Here is a 15,672-nt window from a genome sequence, read left to right as displayed (position 1 = left end):
ACAGCAGTTTCCATCCTCATCTATATAATTATACTGAATATCATTAAATTTTTATCTACTGTTCAATTAAATAATATTTTTTTAACTTTTTCATTACAGCTTTCTCCATCCTCTACTCACAACCAATTAAAAAAAATATTTGAAAATAAATGAGAGTATACAATGTTTCTCCAAATTTACAAAAAATCAATAACGATCCCCTCCTCTCTACTCACAACCACTCTTAACCCTATTCTATAATCTGCAAAACACACTCACACAAATTTATAGGAGTTGTTGGGAACGTTCTTATTCATTATCAATTAATGCAATGAAAATATTTTGAGTTTATTGATCTTTTCTTATTTCCTGTTTAGCAGCTTACTAATTATAGTTAATTCCGCCAAGTATAGTTAGGGTTTTGCATTATTATTTTGGTCTCGTCAGGTATTGTTTTTGTCTGTAGCGCTGAGTGATTCCCGAGTCCATCTGTTATGACATAAGACAATCCATCATCCATTTTGCTAGTTGAAAAGTTGATCCACCTCTCTTATTAGATTGGTAATTTTTATTGAAATGGAAAACGAAATCAATGTAAATATCTTATCAGTTAATTAGAATTTTAGATTAGATGAATTGGAGTTGATAAAAAAAAAGCAAGCCACGTATCGGTTTAAGTAGATGTGACAAATGGGTTGGGTTGGGTCGAACGAGTCATGGGTCAAAACTAGTTTGGGTCAAAATAGGTCAATTAAAAAAAGGGTTGTTTTGGTTTGGGTCGGAATAGGTCGAACCGGGTTTTGAGTTTTTTTTTTGTGTGAACGAGAATAACGGCGGAAAAATTTAAGTTTTTAAATTTTTTGTTTTTTATTTATATTTTAAGTTATGATTTTTTTTATTTTTTATTTTTGAATTTTTTTAGAGGTTTTCTATTAACATCAAAAACCCTCAAAAAAATATTAAAAAACAATAATAAAAATTTATAACTCAAAATATAAATCATAAACAAAAAAAGTTAAAAACACTAAAATGTCTCATACGTTGTCCTCGTTCAAAAAAAACACCTAGAATCGACGAAAATGAAACAAAAAGCCAAAACCGGACCTCATCAATCGAAATCGAAAAAAAATCAATCAAAACGAAACTAAAAGAATTTAAACCGAACAAAAACGAAACTGAAAAAACAGACAGTATCGAGTTCGAAATCGACCAGAAAGAAAAAAAGAAACCAAAACCCGACATGTCACGGGTGAAAACTCGTGTTGGCTTGAAACCTGAACCGAACCCGTTCCAATCTGAACCCGTTTCGTGTCGAAACCTGTCTTGTACAAAAACTCGTTCCGATCCAAAACCTGTCACATTTCCTTAGGGCACTAACCCACATCGACCCATTTCTTTGAACTTATCGACCCATTTTGACCCGAAAATAAAAGGATGGAATTTCAAATGACTCATTTAGTTAAAAACTTTTACCCAAAACAACTTATTTAACTTTTAAAATAAGTAAACTTGACTAACTTACTTGAAAGGGTTTGGATGAATTTTAAGGGGTGAGAAATGAAACATTCTGAAGGAGAAAACAAAATAAAATAAATAGGAAAAGTCAATCGATCGATCTGGTGATTGGCGATGGAAAGCGAAGAAGGTGAGAAGTGGGTGTGGGAAGGTGCAATTCCTCTTCAGATTCATCTTCACGACTCCGAAGTGACCACTCTGCCGCCCCCTTCACCTGCGCTGGTAAAGTAATTCTGATTTCATCAAGGGTTTAACATTACTTCTAATCAGATTGATTCAAGGGTTATGTTATTATTAAATACAGATTCTAGCTCCTCGAATAGGGTACCTGCCTCTGTTATCTTCACTACTCAAGCCATTCTTCACTCCTGGACTAGACGACACTATCTGGTTTGATTTCAAAGGATTGCCCCTTAAATGGTATCTATTCTCTATCCTTATATTCATACTTACACCTTATTATCTGACATAACATAATCCTCTCGATTTTCAGGTACATACCAACAGGTGTTCTTTTTGATCTTCTTTGTCCTGAACCACAAAGACCTTGGAATTTAACGGTATACACACATACATATGTTTTGCTATATACCCTATCAACTGCAACATTCATCTTTTTCTATCTTTGCAGGTACATTTTAGAGGATACCCTGGAAATATTTTAACTCCGTGTGACGACGGAGAAGATAGTGTGAAATGGAGTTACATAAACTCATTAAAAGAGGTTTCACTTTTGAGGATATACATATATGTTTGCCACACTCTTTATCTATACTCCTAATTATTTATACATGCATTATATTTATCAGGCTGCATATATAGTTCATGGAAGCAGCAAGAATGTTATGAACATGTCTCATCCTGATCAACTTGAGCTGTGGCGTTCTCTTTTGAACGGTATGCTGTTAAATGATTTGCATTTTTTATTACTTCCGCTTTGCATGGTTTCCTGTTTCCATTTTCTTTGAACTATATTTTTATAGATATTTTGTGTTATGATTTAATTGTCTTATTATACTTGTTTACAGGTAAACTTGAGGCATACAACCATATTTCTTCTAAGCTTAAACTCGGAATTATTGGAGATGAGTTTTCTGGAAAACCGAACCCGTCTCCTTTGAAAAGTCAACACAGTGTTAATGAGACCGAGGCAACCGCAGCAACGAAAGCAAGTATGTTAGTGTCTCTTAATGTTATAATAATATGGGTAGATTGTACCGCTTTTATTAGTTCTTGCTTTCTAGTTAAAGGTGGCAAGATGGGTGAGTTGGACCTGGACGGCTCTGTTAACGGGTCAAAACAGGTTCAGTTTGAAATAAGTCAGTTTTAGCATTAGTAATGCATTCTTAATAATGAATATCAAAACAATTTTATTACAATAACTGTCTTTAGGAGGTTGCATGCATTATTTCATTCAACCTGTTTAGAATAAAATGGCTGTCTCGTTAATTCTTGTGTCGGTTTTTATCAGGTAGAATTCCTGTTCGCTTGTATCTCTGGACTGTTGATAAAGATTTCGAAGATTTTGAAGAAGCACCGCATTTTGATAGCTGGGACCAAATTGCTTACATAAATCGACCCGTTGAATTTAAAACAGAAGGTATGTCATAATATTAATTTTGACAAAATATTAATTTATTTTATAGAAGACAAAAGGGTGTTTATGGGTCAAATCTAAGGGTGTATATTTTTGACATGACACGAAAATACGACACAAACTTTCAATGAAACTCACTGGTTTGGATTTAGTTTAAACAAGTTCGAGTCAGTTTCAGGTCAAACCTGCTAAAACAATTAGCTAAACGAGTCGTGTTAAGGTTGATGCTTCACGGTTTGGTTCGTTTATTTTTGTAAGATTTAAAAAAATGTCTTATGCCATACCTTAAATTGATTGGGTATTTCATGCCAAAATCTAAAGATAAAAGAGAAATGAACATCAAGTTTTATAGTTTAAACATAATTGTTTTTATATAGTTATATTATATTTGTTGTTTGTATTTATAGAGCATTAGCGTGTAAAAAATCACGTTAAACAGGTTGTGTATCTGTATCGTTAAACTGGTTGTGTACTTGTGTTTGTGTGAACCCACAAATACGCGTGTCATGTTAAGGTCATGTCTCTGACATGATTGTTGGGCTTATGTATCACAACCCTTTAACACCCCTAGGCTCAAACCGCCCGACCTGGCCCGTTTTAACCAGTTTTGAAAATGACTTATTTCAACTGGAGCTCAGTTCAATCCATCTGAATTGCAGGGAAGTATTTCACGTTGCTTGATGCGGTAAAATCAATTCTGCCAGAATTTTATCCGGATTCATCAAACACAACGAAAGCTGAAAGCGAGAACGAGCCTGAAGAGGAAAGTTATCCTGTAATAAAATTACTTAGAATTCAAGGGATTGAACCGAAAATGGAGATTCCATTTTCTTGGGTGGTAAACAACTTGATGAACCCGGATTACTTTGTTCATATATGCCTCTACATTAAGGCTCCCAAACCGATTGGTACATGACCCGTGTTGGTTTTTATGTACACTGGCTTATGTTCTCGGCTCTATATGGTTCGTTAACTGAAAAGTATGAATTAACCTGTACAGAATAGTGAAATGCTTGTTGGGTAAATTCTTTCATGTTAACTCATTTAGTGAAAAAAAGGTTATATTTTTCTTGTGATCAGTTCTGGGTAGGAAGTTGATTAATTACGTGTTCTGCCTCAACTGGTTTTGATCAAATTTGTGACAAACAGGTAAATACCTCAACTGGTTTTGATCAAATTTGTGACAAACAGGTAAATATCGCTTCAGAAAATGGCAAACCAAACTGCTCAGGTCAGCCTGACTGATCAAACTGTTAAAAGACAGTTTGGCTTGAGGTTAAGATTGATATAATATCTTTCAACTAACCTTATTTGTGTTACTTTTTCTTTAATTTGATAATGGGTTTCATAACTAATAGACATACACGTATAGGCATATTCCTGAAACACAATGTATACAGAGTTTTTGATAGGAAATCAAACAGTAATGGGTGGGAGTTTTGATTCGAATGTAAAAAACGGGTAGATCAACGGCTCGTTATAAGATACGTATACACCACCGAATCAAACTGTAGGGCTGTTATAACTAACCGAATATACGGATTCACCACTTTGGCTAAGAAACCGTGTCTAAGATCATCACTCGAAATGTCAAAATCAAGCTAGCAAAGACGAATTAACTTTAACTCAAAATCCATTGAAATAAAATTAACATAAAATTATCATTCATAAACTTTCTTTCTCTTTTTAATCATCCATAATCTTTAAAGAGGAACAATTACAAGAAAATAAAAACCACCCATGATCTCCACTAACCTAAATACTACTAACAAGGAAATAAAACATAAAAGAAATATGTGCATGGATTTGAAATTAAATAAATTAAAATAGCATAGAGTGTGGAGAACGTGGGGCATGATTGGGTGAACTCATTTGGAACGTTTAACCATTTGAACATTATTGGGACGTTGTAAACGGACCCACTTGTTGGAAATCAGGCCAAGAACACGAACAGAAAATTTGATCTCAACCAAGATCGACTCTTTCTTATTACTATAATTCTTGACTCTTTCAATTACATAAACCATTACCATCTATTTATAATAAACTAACAACTTGCAAAACAAGACAAATTATTCTAGGCAACTAAATAGTATTTAATAGTCTTACCATACTAAATAAACGCACCAAAATAAACATAATAAAATACTTTCACTTAGCCCCTTCAACTTTCGATAACTCGTTTCAAGATTATATCTCAATATCCCCCCTTAATCTTGAAACTGACTAATTCATTTTTCACCACAACGCCAGATTGTGATCATCTTGAACAAGGTTTGCTTCTTCGTTCTTGTCGTCTTTTTTTCCCTCCCACTTAGTTTCTTCAAAAGGCATACTATCAATATCTGAATATTGTTCCATCGGGGCTATGATTGGTAGGAATTTCTTAGGAACAGAATTAATTAGCTTTCTTACAATAACCTTATCTTTGAGATTAGAACCGAGAGTTCTAAACTTTGCTCTCATGCTGGTTAACTTGCTTGCAAACTCATTCACGGTCTCGTTCTCCTTCATCTTCAATGTCTCTAACTCGTTCATTAATGTTGATAAACGTGCTTTCTGAACCCGATCTTCTCCTACATACCGAACCTTGATTGATTCCCACACCTCTTTTGCACTCGGGTATCGTGCAACCTGCATCAAGATATCTTCCGGTAGTGTTTGAAAAATCATTGCTTTTGTTGTAGCAACCTTCTTCTCATCATCATCTTCTTCTTCTTCTTCTTCTTCTTCTTCTTCTTCTTCTTTACTAACCATTCCCCAAAGGCCATAAGCTTTCAAGATTTGCTCCATCAAAATTGCCCACATGATGTAGTTTGTTTCTGTCAACTTAGGGCACTGTAGGGACACATTGCCTTGCTCACGAACCGGTCCAACTTCTTTGTCTTCTGCCATGCTTTATTGCTCTTGCGGTTTCTTACTTTGTTCTTTCTTTAACTTGAAAACGAGTTTCTTGCTCTTGCTTGAATTCTTGCGAATTCGTTCTTGCTTTTGTTATAAGCCGAACTGGATCTCTTGCTCCGGACCCACTTGCTAATCAGGTTTTCTTGCTGCAGACCTACTTGCTGATCTGACTGACCTACTTGCTGATCAGATTTTTCTTACTACTTGCTTAAATTAACTTGATTTTTTAACGCATGGATTCAAGAAGAACTCATTGCCTTCTTGCAATAATTATGCTACTTTTGTTTTTTTTTTTTAAATAAAAAGCAAAAGAAAAGTACTTATCGGCACTTGCTTCACCTTTTGGAATTAATTCACCAACTACTAATACTAACTTGCTTGATTGCTTTTGATCGATTACATCCGCAAATTTGAGGTGCTAGCTTCCTTGCCCAAATTAATTCTCGTTTAGTTGTTTGACTTTTTTGACATGCCTACTTGCATGCTGCTTTCTTCTACATCATATTGATTTGCATGCTTCCTTCTTATTCCTTTTTTCTCCAAAACCGTGTCTTCAATCTCCCGTACCTAAAATCCGGTCTTTCTTCTTCTCTCAGCTTGCTTTGAATAAGAATATCAAGAGCATAAAAGCTCTGATACCAATTGTTAGAAATCAGGCCAAAAACACGAATACAAAATTTGATCTCAACCAAGATCGACTCTTTCTTATTATTATTATTATTATTATTATTATTATTATTATTATTATTATTATTCTTGACTCTTTCAATTACATAAACCATAACCATCTATTTATAATAAACTAACAACTTGCAAAACAAGACAACTTATTCTAGGCAACTAAATAATATTTAATAGTCTTATCATACTAAATAAACGTACCAAAATAAACATAATAAAATACTTTCACTTAGCCCCTTCAACTTTCGATAACTCATTTGAAGATTATATCTCAATACCACTTGGGTCAAACGGGCCCAAACGTTTCTCGATAGCATCAATCCATCTTTTGTTTCGATTACCACTAACGACTAGGATCCATTGGCCCGGGCGTTGTTTATCAGTTTAAGCTGGCTTTAGCTAGAGTTAAACCCGAGTTTTCAAGCCATAAACTGTAAGTCAAGTTCTAAACTAGTTGAACTGCCCGAGTTCAGGTTGGATGGTTCGATTAAAGAAACAAGTCTTTTCAGTAGTTTCTTTAATGGTTTAGGAACATCATATGAATATGTAGTCATGCCCTGTGATGTACCATGTGTATCATGTTGTATTTGCCACATGCTAAATCAGTAAATCCTTTGTCTAGGGCTAATGACCAAATCTAGAATACTAGTGTTTCATGAAAATAGTCCGAGCATTTGCAACAAGTTCTTCATATACTCAGTATTCTGAACATATCCTCTATATTTATATGAGTGGATTCTCTATAATGTATGGAGTAGTTATGGGTAATTGTGAGTGAATGAGAGAGAAACAAAATACTATTTAAACATAAATTTGGAGAACGCTGTTAACCCTCTATAATGTTTTAATGCATTTTGAAAATGATGGTGAGTGGAGAACGGAGAAAAGATAATAATAAAAATATAAAAAATATTATTTAATTAAAAAGAAAAGAGAATATATAATATTTTTGTGTACTTATAGAGATGGAGATAGAGAATCCACAGAAAATGCTCTCAGAATTCGGAACTAGCTTTAAATTTATCAGTTTTTGACCATTTCATACATCTGACAAATGCCTACACTTCCAAAACTCCATTCTCACAATTTATCGTGTATAAAACACAGAAGTAGGGGATGAAAATGGGTATCTCTTAACTTTTGGGGTAATTAAGATACATACGAGTATTGAGTATATGCGTTAGTTTGTTAGAAATTAATCGTTATGGTTTCAAGATACATGTCTTACTATTTTATTATATTTTTTTATACAATTTTATTGTTCAAGTAAATTAGAAAGATAAAAACAAGTGGATTAATAGATTACTCTATTATTCAATAAGAAAGAAAAATACAAATTAAAAGAATGTTTACGGGTATTGTTTGAGTAAAGGTGTATCTTTCGTACGGGTAATTAGGTAGAGTATTACCTAATACCATACATATATCATGACAGATCCGAGCCTCGATGCGAATGTGTGCGAAAAAGTGATAAACAAGCTCATATTTAGGATCGCTCTCTAACGATATTTATGTACAGATGATATAGATTAGGGGAGAGCTTGATTCAATTACAATAAATAGTTAATAGGATGAACAAAAATATGTAATTGAAACACTAAACATCTCTACGTGGTTATATGATTTTTAATAATTGAATGATTACAATAACACTCATACATGCATACACATTATCGCTCAGCCACCCCGGGATAGCTCATCCTGAAGAGAAAACTCTCTAACAAAAAACCCTATTCTCTCACTCATGTTAAACAAATGAACAATAATATATATTTATACTAGTCTAGCATGCATTGGTTTTCAAGTCATCCGTCCTTGGTTGAGACCATGGAAATATTAATTAAACGCAACATATTTTTCACCCAAATAATATTTCAATTACCCGTGTACTTATTTGATATAAACGGGTAATGATTCAGTATGAATTGATCTAAAACTTAAGATCCACCATCTCATCCCATGTAAATTTTCAAAACTGCTCTCATATACCCGAATACTCATCTAATCATCCCAAACATTCGAGTTTCAACTTTTTCGGTTTTGAGTTTAACTTTTCATCAGACCCAAAAACTTTGTGAATAATAAGTTCATTTAAGTTATTCACCAAATCCAGATAGCTTTTAAATCAGACTATAACATCTAATTTATTTGTAAAACATTTTCACCATAAAATTCGAAGTATATTATTAATTTGCTTACAATAAATAAAATTAAAATACAAAAAATATATAAGTATTAGGAAAAATAATTTAAAACAACCCCATAATATGGGGGTTAAACTAGTGTATATATATATTTAGAAAGGGGTTAAAATAAAAATACATAATTTTGTAGGAAGAGTAGTAATGACATAAAATTTAGAGTTAGAAACAATGTTTTGAAACCCGGCCCGGACCGGTTGGTCGGACCGAGACCTGCTACAAACATCGGTCCGGTTCATGGATTTAACCCGTTTTCTAAAAACCTGGCTGGTTCTTGCGGTTTGCGATCGGACTGGAGCCGGTGAACCGCTGGGTGAACCGGTAAAATGGAATAAAATCCAAAAATATAACTAGTTTAAAAAAATCTACTATATACCAGCCGCAATTCCGGCCACAGTTTCGAATCCGACGACACTAAAAATAGGCAGGTTTTGAGTGATTAGAAGTCCGGAGAAGATGAGATGAAGATGGTGAGATGATTGAGTCATAAAACTCGCCTGTGATGAACTTCCATGATTTCGGCGGCGGCGGCGAAAGTGCAGTGTACATTTAGGGTTTGCACCTGCAGATGAGAAGATGGAGTACACCTCCAGGCATTTACGTTATTTAAGTTTTTTTTCAAAGTTACATTTTTCACCTTGAAAGTTTTAGTTTTATTAAACTTAACCCTAAGCTTACTCTAATAGTGTGTGTAGTTGTTTTATTCTTGTTTCTTAAGTTATACACACACACACACACACACACACACACATTTATAGCATCATCCGGGTCAAACACTGGTCCGTCCTCCCGGGTCGGTCTGACCTTTGACCCAATAACGTGTCCAGGTCGACGTCTGGGCCGGGTCTGAAAACATTGGTTAGAAAACTATGTGAGACTATTTAAAGAACTACGTAGCCTAAATCCTCAATCCTATTAAACTATTTGGTATTTGTATTTTAAAAAATACCAATCTCAACCATTAAATCCTAGATCTAAATACCAAGATTTATTCTTACTCTTCCTAAAAAACTGTTTCTTTTTTACTATAACTGATGCAGCGGTAAAACGAAAACGAAGATCGAATCACGTTGATTCAGTGAATACCCGTGATGAACTTCCAAAACCCCCAAATCCCACCCAAAGGTCAAGGAAAATGAAGAGAAAAAGGATTATTACTAAAATTCAAGTCTGTCTTTTCCAATTACATAAGAAATATATAAATAGACATTCTAATTTGAAATGGGCCCAAAAAAGGCCATGGGCCAAACACAAACCAAAAAATAAAAAGACAAAAACCGACAAAAAAATAATAAAAGGCCCATAGCTTTATTTAGAAGGCGTTTTTGGGCTTCTAAAAGGGGCCAAACCACTGTAGGCATTTTCCATAACGTGCTTCTCGTCTCAAGCTTCGATTTGACTAGTAATGGGCCTGAAACAGAGCTTTGTGCGCCAAGTTATGCCCGTTTTCGTGGGCCACCTTTTGTAGCGCGATCTTGGGCCTCCTTTTGTAGCGCGATCTTGGGTCTCCAGAAAAATAATAGCCCAGTTTTTAACACTTGGGCCCACATCATTCCCCTTCTGGATAGAAAAAATTCGACCTCGAATCAGCAGCATCCTCATCATCAGAAGTGTCCCCGTAATAAGGTAGTGAATGCTTCACATTAAACACATCAGAACAACGAATGTGACTCAGAAGCTTTAAACGATAAGCATTTGAGTTTATCTTCTCCACAATTTCCATGGGTCCAATATTCTTAGCTGATAATTTATTGTATTCCCCAATAGAAAAACGATCTTTTGTCAAAACAACCTAGACAAAATCACCTTTTTCAAATTCAACGTGTCTTCTCTTTTGATCAGCAGCCTGCTTGTACTTTATATTGGCTCGAACCATGTTGTCATGCACATCTTTATGAATCTCATGTAGCCTTTCAACAAAATCTTTCACCTTCTTAGGTACAGAACCAGGAACAGGAAGTGACATCAGGTCAAGTGGTCTCCGTGGCTGAGCAGAATAAACCACTTGTAAAGGACTAAACCCGGTAGTTCGATTGGAAGCATGATTATGAGCAAACTCAGCTTGACATAGCTTTTGGTCCCAAGACTTCACATGATCACCCACAAGACATCGTAAAAGATTACCAAGTGACCGGTTAACAACCTCCATTTGAGGGTGATAGGCACTACTGAAGTTAAGCTGAGTGTTCACCATTTTCCATAGGCTGCGTCAAAAATGACTTAAGAAACGAGTGTCCCGATCAGAAACAATGGAATATGGTAAACCATGCAAACGATAGACATCCCTAAAGAATAACTGAGCCACGTTAACTGCATTCTTCGTCTTCTTGCAAGGAATAAAATGCACCATCTTAGAAAACCGATCAACAACAACAAAGATCGAATCGTTTCCCCTCTGAGTTCGAGGTAACCCCAACACAAAATCCATACTAATATCAGTCTAAAGCTGTGAAGGGACTGGTAAAGGCATATAAAGACCCGCATTAGTAGTCGTTCCCTTTGAGACTTGGCAAATTCGACACCTTTTAACATAACGATCTACCTCTTTCCTCATAGTAGGCCAAAAGTAGGAAGACTGCACCAAATGTAAAGTACGGTCACGACCAACATGACCCTCCCCATGTAACTCCTGAATAATTTTCAACCGAAGACTGGAGTCAGGAATACATAGTTGATTCCCTTTGAACAAAATCCCGTCATGGAAAAGTAAGACTGACTTCTGACCCGCTTTCACATCTTGCAACACAACTGAAAAATATGGGTCAATGGCTAACTGCTCACAAATAACATCCAACCCCAGCACATTGACTCTCACAGAAACAAGCAGATTTCCCCTCCTGCTCAAGGCATCAGCAACACGGTTTGAAATACCAGTTTTTTGTTTGACCACAAAAGTAACTTTTCAATAAATGATAACCAACGTCCGTGTTTATGAGATATCTTGTCTTGCGTGCGAATATGCCTTAGAGAATCATGATCAGTGAATAAAACAAACTCTTTATGAAACAAATATTGACGCCAATGCTTTACAGCTTGGACCACTGCATAAAACTCCAGGTCATAAGTACTATATCTCCATTTTGCCCCTGTTAACTTCTCGCTAAAATAAGCAATAGGTCGACCCCCCTGACTGAGAACCCCGCCAATCCCAACCTTCGAGGCATCAGTATGAAGTTCAAAAACTTGCGAAAAGTTAGGCAATACCAGAATTGGTGCGGTAGTGAGCTTTTCCTTTATAACCTGAAAAGCTAACTTTGCTCCCTCTGTCCATTCAAACGTCTTTCCCTTCATGCAATCTGTCATAGGGGCCATAATGGAACTGAAGTGTGGAATGAACCGCCTATAAAAAGAAGCAAGCCCATAAAAACTGCGGACTTCAGTAATGGTGGTAGGAGTTGGCCAGTTTTGAACAGCTGCAACTTTAGACTCATCCACCTGTATCCCATCACCTGAAATAACATACCCTAAGAGCAAAACTTTAGGGGTCATGAATACACATTTCTTTGTTGCTGCATAGAAATTGTCTCTGCGAAGTAAGGCCAAAACCTTCCTGACATGCAGGATGTGCTCATTGAAAGAAGCACTATAAAACAAAAACGAAGATCGAATCACGTTGATTCAGTGAATACCCGTGATGAAGTTCCAAAACTGTAAGGCCCCGTTACCGGTAGCCTTACTTTGTACGTTGGATTTACTCATAAACGCAGTTCTAAATATCAGAGTTAATGAAAACTTTCGCGGAATAATAAAACTTCAACCATAACATTTCACATAACCATCAAACCATGTCTTATAAAACATTCGTAGTCAATTACAACAAAACATAGTCTTTAAAACATCACAACATTTCTTCGAGATGCCAGTATCTTCGATTCCATGCCATGTGTCTTCAGTCACGCGAGCTGCTTCAACCTATTTGCATGCGTGCATACTAAAAGTCAGCTACGCTGAGTGAGTTCTAGTTAATCACATAACTTACTTTTCATTCACATATACGTGCCCGACGGTACACATTACATACATATCATGTTCAGCATTCGTCCATACACATTCATATCTAACCATACATTATAAAGGGCGTTTCACCCTACATACCTCGGATATTATTAGGGTCCGGTTATCCTTCATCCTCGGATATTATTAGGGTCCGGTACCCTTCATCCTCGGATATTAGTAGGGTCCGGTACCCTTCATCCTCGGATATTATTAGGGTTCGGTACCCTTCATCCTCGGATATTATTAAGGTCCGGTACCCTTTCTTCCATCGCTTCATACTACACCTATTCTTAAACACTCTTCCTGACAATACGTGCAATCTCCGAAGAGCGTTCAGGTACCATTAACATATCATACGTACATTACGCATACATCATATATATTATACCTGTTCTTAGATACTTTTCCTGACAATACGTGCAATCTCCGAAGAGCGTTCACGAACCATTAACATATCATACGTACATTATGCATACATCATATATATTCATACATGCATTTTATCTTACATCATACATAGCAATCACATCTTTAGCTACCACCTGACGGTACATGCAATATCCGAAGATCTTTCACGCACTGTCAAGTAATCATTATACATACATCATACAAGGCATACACTTACCACTTGAGGTAAGTGTATTAACTATCACATCGAGTATGCACACAGCCCCGAAAACATAACAAGGAAGTGGGGCTAGAAACTCACCTCAATGCGGTTGCGTCCACCGTTTACGCTTATTCCCTTCCTGAGCTGTGCACGACTAACTGTATAATAATTATACTTTTCAGTAAACTATCACTACACGTATCGTCTTTCTAGTTTAATTATTACCCTCAACGAACGGGGGTCCGGGGGCAGCGCCCCTGGCAGCGGGGTTCTAAGGGCGGCAGCCCCTAGCGGGGTCCAAGGGGCAGAGCCCCTGGCTGGGGTTAAGCTGCCAGGTCAGCTTGGAAAAATTTTATTAGCATTTTGAATCATAACAGTCTTAACACATTTTCCATTAGCATTTTGAATCATAGAATAATTTGCTACTTAAAAGTTCAAGGGCTTATTTGTAATTAAATCATTCTTTTCTAAGTTCAGGGACCATTCTGTCATTCTGCTAAACTTCTAATTCGTTACTGGTTCACAGCGAATTGGATTATCCTAGCGAACTGGTTCCTATAACGAATTGAACCCTTAACGAACTAGACTCCTTAACGAATCAGTCCATATAGCGAACCAGTCCAAGTAGCGAATCAGACCTTCTAATTCGTTATTTCTTTTAACGAACTAATCATAACGAATCAAGGGTAATTCGTTGCCCTTTTCCCTTAACGAATCAGAGACGAATCATAGGCGAACTAGAGCTAGTTCGCTGTGCCCCCTTATGCGAATCAACTAACGAACCACCTTCAGTTCGTTAAGTCTCCATAGCAAACTAGGGTTAGGTCAGGGAATTTCAGAACATTCCCTGACATTCGTTATCCTCGTACCACTATTCCGGCGCCGCCTTTGCCGGAAAGCCGCCTGAAAACCGCGAACACGTCGGAAAAACGAGTTTTAACTCGTTTTTCGTCCCGTTCGATCCAGATCTGAGCTAGGGTGACCCCTAAGCTCATCATAGGTTCGGTTTATACCCGATTCCACCCGGATCTCGTGACTTAAATGGTTTAACGGTGTCGGCTCGTCGTTTCGTGACCATAACTAACGGATTTAAACTCATACAACAAAATGCTATCATACCTTGGGTCGGGATCCGTTTCTTCTTCTATATTTCGGCTAGAGTGAGAGAGAAACTAGAGAGAGAGAGCTTAAGTGTGTGTTTTGATGGTGTAAGGGATATGTGTAAATGAAGGATTAAATGGTTAATTAATGGTTTATATAATTATTGATCATGGGGTTAAGCCCATGGTCTTTCCTTATTTCCTCCATAACCCAAATCCATAATCCATATCCATTTACCCAACACTAGCCCGACTCATAACAACTCAAATTTCGTTTATTAACTGAAATCAAAAAACAGGATGTTACAAAAACCCCCAAATCCCACCCAAAGGTCAAGGGGAAATGAAGAGAAAAAATGATTATTATTAAAATTCAAGTATGTGTTTTCCAATTACATAAGAAAGATATAAATAGACATTCTAATATGAAATGGGCCCAAAAATAAAAGACAAAAACCGATAAAAAAACAATAAAAGGCCCATAACTTTATTTAAAAGGCATTTTTAGGCTTCGGACATGGGCCAAACCGCTGTAGGCGTTTGCCATAACATGCTCCTCGGTTCAAGCTTCAATTTGATTGGTATGGGCTTGAAACGGAGCTTTGTGGGCCAAGTTATGCCCGTTTTCGTGGGCCACCTTTTGTAGCGCGATCTTTGGCCTTCAGAAACATAATAGCCCGGTCTTCAACCCTTGGGCCCACATCAATAACCCACCTATATATATATATATATATAGGGGTGAGATCTAGAGACAACTGATTTTAAAGAAAGAACAAAAAAACTACTAAAGAATTATTTTGAACTTTTATGAAAAATAATATTTTCCGGGTTTTTTTCTTTCCTCCTTTTTATAGGATGATATTGTTCATAAATAAAATAAAACAAAATAATAAAACCTGTCGATGTAATGCATATGTACATTAATGTGTATTACATATATAAAATAGTGTTTTATTGCATATATTACAATATAAATGCATTATATAATACACACTATTGAATATATGCAAATACAACACTAATAATTGTATGCAAAACACACTATCCATATATGTAATACAACACTAATGCACATATGCACTATATCGA

General features: G+C 36.1%; 1 protein-coding gene across 1 annotated transcript; it reads left to right on the top strand.

Moving 5' to 3' along the window:
- Window positions 1-1,592: 1,592 nt before the first annotated feature.
- LOC143624731 (autophagy protein 5-like) lies at window positions 1,593-4,178 on the top strand. The gene is made up of 8 exons (XM_077095289.1): window positions 1,593-1,716; window positions 1,799-1,914; window positions 1,988-2,054; window positions 2,126-2,218; window positions 2,304-2,391; window positions 2,523-2,666; window positions 2,966-3,094; window positions 3,751-4,178. Exons 1-8 carry the CDS (start codon window positions 1,609-1,611, stop codon window positions 4,005-4,007), a joined length of 1,002 nt encoding a protein of 333 aa, XP_076951404.1. The 5' UTR covers window positions 1,593-1,608; the 3' UTR covers window positions 4,008-4,178.
- Window positions 4,179-15,672: the final 11,494 nt, after the last annotated feature.

The sequence above is a fragment of the Bidens hawaiensis genome, unplaced genomic scaffold (genome assembly GCF_021521415.1).
Source record: "Bidens hawaiensis isolate Kalapana, Puna unplaced genomic scaffold, B.hawaiensis_p1.1 tig00000416_1, whole genome shotgun sequence".
Lineage (NCBI taxonomy): Eukaryota > Viridiplantae > Streptophyta > Magnoliopsida > Asterales > Asteraceae > Bidens > Bidens hawaiensis.
The sequence above is the reverse complement of the archived record's forward strand: the minus strand, read 5'-3'. Positions and strand labels throughout refer to the sequence as shown.

Coding starts and splice junctions, on each gene's coding strand:
- LOC143624731 (XM_077095289.1), top strand. CDS start 1,609: ATGGAAAGCGAAGAAGGTGAGAAGTGGGTGTGGGAAGGTGCAATTCCT. Junction 2,219..2,303: donor ACATAAACTCATTAAAAGAG/GTTTCACTTTTG, acceptor TATATTTATCAG/GCTGCATATATAGTTCATGG. Junction 2,667..2,965: donor AACCGCAGCAACGAAAGCAA/GTATGTTAGTGT, acceptor GGTTTTTATCAG/GTAGAATTCCTGTTCGCTTG.